This window comes from Lactuca serriola, chromosome 3 (assembly GCF_051521515.1).
Source record: "Lactuca serriola cultivar US96UC23 chromosome 3, Lser_US96UC23_V15, whole genome shotgun sequence".
NCBI classification, from domain to species: domain Eukaryota; kingdom Viridiplantae; phylum Streptophyta; class Magnoliopsida; order Asterales; family Asteraceae; genus Lactuca; species Lactuca serriola.
In genome coordinates, this window is record NC_136410.1 from 234,624,237 (window position 1) to 234,628,293 (window position 4,057).

Below are 4,057 nucleotides of genomic sequence, written 5' to 3' on the forward strand. Positions count from 1 at the left end.
ATCCTGGAAGACCAAGAGCACATACTCCATAATATGGCTCATAAGGCCAATACGTACCTTTGAAGGTTTCATCGCATCTTCAGGATGCTCCACCTCATTAGTGTTTCCAAATGCTCCATATCAATCTAAAATGCTCGAGTCACGTTTAACTTTCTCATTTCCTTCAATGACTGTTATTTCCATTACTTGTAGTTAAACTTTGGTGTGATGGTGTTTGTATTATTAATACAGAACTATACGAACATGTATGTTTTGAATGACTACAAGGGTATCTTGATATCACTTCTATATTTTACGACATCTTTAAAGCAAATAAAGTCCTAATTGTACTTCATTCTAGAGATCACTTCTCTATTTTATGATATTTAAAACAACTATTTTTCTCCAACTATATAATATAATACCATAGATTTTGATAATCTACCAAGTCTTGAACTAATATCGCTAATTACCAAAATATCATATTGGCTTTTATTTTCGTTTGCATCGTGTGTGAGCACAGAATACGATGGGGGAGGTAGCAGTCGTTAAAAAGATGAATAGGAGAACTCAAAGGGGAAAAGCGTTGCGTGAGGCGTAGGAATTTACTTAATTTCTCCAACTTTGAAATTGAAAAAAATGGATTTTGATTACAGACAACGCATAAACACATCGTCCCCACCACTCATTTAAATAAAATACATGATTACTCGGGTATCCGTCTCAACACAGAAACTACATTCGAAGTCACCAACATAATTTTATTTAATGGATGCAACCTTAAATGGAGCCAATGCGGATTTATCCAGTCCTTTAGTGATTCGAAGTGTTGTGTACTCTTTCAGGTTAGTCTCCTTGTATACACAAGGGTTTTCTTCCGACACCAATTCCTTGATTGGCCTATAAGTTTTTGATTCAATTCCCTCGTGAAATGGCCGAAAGATAGCTGCCACTGATATTCGTGAACTTGTTTTTTGAGCCAACACACGGTGATGAACGCTTTTGAACTTATCGTTTGTGATGAGCTGCACTCGCAAAAGGATTCAGGTTAAACTTCCTAGAATTAATGATGTTTAAAAAATATTTAAAAATAAAAATAAAAATATTAAATGTATACGTTTACGGTTATGTTCTTCATCAATTCACAAGTGCATATATCGAGAGTATCCCCACTACCATATTAACCACTTTTTAATTTATAAAACATAGATTTTAATCGTTTATATGATACTTATTCAAATATCAAATTTTATATAGTAATATTAGTTAATTAATAGTTAATTTAGAAAAAGATACAACTAATAATAGAAGGACTATTGATTTCTAGTTAATATAATAATCGTTGCTTATATATAAATATATTTATACGATTTATTTTGTAACTTAACCACATATTAAGTATTTTTAATTTTTAATATATATGCATGTCTATGACTCTATGTATGAATTGGTATATTCATGTAATAAAATAATTAAATAAATATATAGAAAATATACTAATATAATTTGGGATTATGAATAACATAACCATATGACAAATGTAAAATAATAAATAACTAGGCATTGAGAGGCTTAATTTTTTTATTATATATTTTTATTTAAAAATAAAAACTTATGATAACGATAAAGATTTTTTTTCTGGTTCGTCCAGAAACTTTTAGGTTATTTAATTCCTCACGACCGGTCCCGTAAGTGAACTTATGATTTGTTAAAAATTATATATTAAGAGAGTGTTTGACAATATGAAAAAAACTTTTAAAATAATTTCTTATTAACACTTAAAAATGAAGATTTCAATAAATTATGATTTCTAACTTTTTAAAACTCCTTATAACTTTTTTGGTTGTAACATGTATAATTTAAGTTAAAACAATTTTTAAAAAACAACTTATTGACATATTGATTTTTCTCAAAAAAAAAAAATAATAATAATTCAAATACATTTAAAAAAACTCATTTTTTAACGACTATATATCATTAAGTCATTTTGCATAAAAAAAAAAATTTGAGGTTCAAAATTAAAATCTCAAATACTATCTACGTACATATGAAAACAAAATTACATGTGATAAAAGTTAAAAACTTTTTGTTCCGCATGCACAATTTTGTGAAAGTATAAGGACCAAATTTATAGTCACCACTAAAAACAAGCATGTAAAATTGTAATTTTGTAAAAGAAAAAATATATATATCTTATAAACAAACAAGTAAAAAAGATATAAAAAGATGTAAAAGAAAGTTATAAAATTTAGTTTTCTAAAAAATAAGTTTTTTAAAACTTTTACAATGAACTTTTTTTAAAATAAGTTAACGAATATTTATAAAAAAAGGTTTGGACAAAGTTTATAACAAAAAGTTAAATTTGAAGCAAAAAAATTTTAAAAAAAATTAAATTTTTTTACACAGAGTAGCGAATAAACGTTGATCAAGTTGCGCCGCAAATTAGTTATTGTAAAATACGGAGAAAAGAAAAACATTAAAAAAAGTTGGACGAAAATCATAAAAGAAAGACAAAATTCCATAAATGGTCCCTCTGGTTTACCAATATGATGCTTGTGGTTTCCAAAATTATGAATTTGAAAAAAACAATGGATGAGCAGGATTTGGGTCAGGAACTCAGGTTAGTAGAGATGTGCAATAATGGTGGAGATGCTCTTGTGTGTATTCTTAACCCAAATTTAAACCCACAAAATGAAAATGTGAAATCTCTTGTAAAGTGAATTCCTTTTTGTTTATGAATGCATAGCGTAAGATTTTTCATGGTAACTTAAAACTTGCCTGTAAAAGGTCTGCAACATTAACCACTAAAGTTCCTGAAATTGGTGAGACATTAACCCACTCATTTTGATGGAGGACTTGAAGGCCACCCAATAGATCTTGTAGAATTATTGTAAAGAAACCAGCATCCGTATGACAATTAGTCCCTAAAGTCAATTCCGGTTGAGGACAAGTCGGGTAGTAATGACCCAATACGAAAAGTCCTTCCGCACAACCCAACTTCTCAAGCTGATTTGTTTCAAGCCCAAGAGCCTCTGAGAACAATTTGAGCAGAGTAAACCCTAATTTCATGATGTGGTTGGAGTACTCCGTTAAAATATCCCTGCATATTTTTACATGTAAAGTCAATGTTATAAAGGTATAATTTGCTGATAGAAAAAGTGGAATATAATTTGGTATGTTGTTGAAATTATAATAATTTAAGTCAACTGTTAATAATAGTAGTAGAACATCGTATTAACACCTGCAAATCGATGGGATTTCTTCCGATCGTGGAGAATTAGGAGCCATAACCGACAGAAACGAATCACTCCAAACAGCTGAATCACCTGTAAACAAATGGAAATTGCTAACATAGAAAAAGCGCTTCTGAAAATCACGGGAGTAATACTTGATCTTCTCCTCCGTTTCCATCTCATGGAACCCTCGCACTCCATCAATCATCTCATCCAAAACTCTTTTCGGGATTCCATGATTGATTATTTGGAAAAACCCCCACTTTTCACAAGCATCCCGAACATTTTCGATATTCTTGCTGTCTTTAAGGTCTATAATTGGGATATTGAACTGATTTTGAGTAGTTGATGAGTTTGAATCTTCGATTATGGGTTGATTGTTGATAAAAATACGAGGGATCTTTGACAAGCCAGCGTCGATAAGGCCTTTGACACCGGATTTGGAATCATCAAAGGCTTTTAATTCGGACTCACGATCGTATTTCGATTGAATTGCTGGCTCGACTTCATGGGTGGTAGTTACCATACTTGCTTATGTAAGATGATTGAAAGAGAATATCGCAAATTGGGTAAAACGTTTAGGGTCAAATACTCAAATTCTTGATTACATGAACTAAATAGTTATTTTACAATTAAAAAAAAAAAATTGACCGAATTTTGGGATACCGGGTAGTATTAGGACTAAGGTTGTTAAGATTTCGATTCTACATAGGATTATTTTTCGATATGCAAGATTGGGATTGAGATTAGGATCTTAAGATCCCACAAAATAAAACATTATTTTAATCTATAATTTAAAAATATATTTCAAACATTTAATTTTCATTCAAAAGTTACAGAAACTC

General features: G+C 30.1%; 1 protein-coding gene across 1 annotated transcript; it reads right to left on the minus strand.

Moving 5' to 3' along the window:
* Positions 1-583: 583 nt before the first annotated feature.
* On the minus strand, positions 584-3,809 carry LOC145093710 (deacetoxyvindoline 4-hydroxylase-like). Its single transcript, XM_079031941.1, has 3 exons — positions 3,221-3,809; positions 2,758-3,079; positions 584-1,004 (listed from the first exon to the last, which is right to left on the minus strand). Exons 1-3 carry the CDS (start codon positions 3,736-3,738, stop codon positions 741-743), a joined length of 1,104 nt encoding a protein of 367 aa, XP_078888067.1. The 5' UTR covers positions 3,739-3,809; the 3' UTR covers positions 584-740.
* Between the last annotated feature and the right edge of the window lie 248 nt (positions 3,810-4,057).

Excerpts from the sequence above, each read along its gene's own strand:
- LOC145093710 (XM_079031941.1), bottom strand. The coding sequence starts at position 3,738 with ATGGTAACTACCACCCATGAAGTCGAGCCAGCAATTCAATCGAAATAC. Across the intron at positions 3,080-3,220 it reads GAAATCCCATCGATTTGCAG|GGATATTTTAACGGAGTACT; the intron begins GTGTTAATACGA and ends AAAAATATGCAG. Across the intron at positions 1,005-2,757 it reads ATGTTGCAGACCTTTTACAG|CTCATCACAAACGATAAGTT; the intron begins GCAAGTTTTAAG and ends TTGCGAGTGCAG.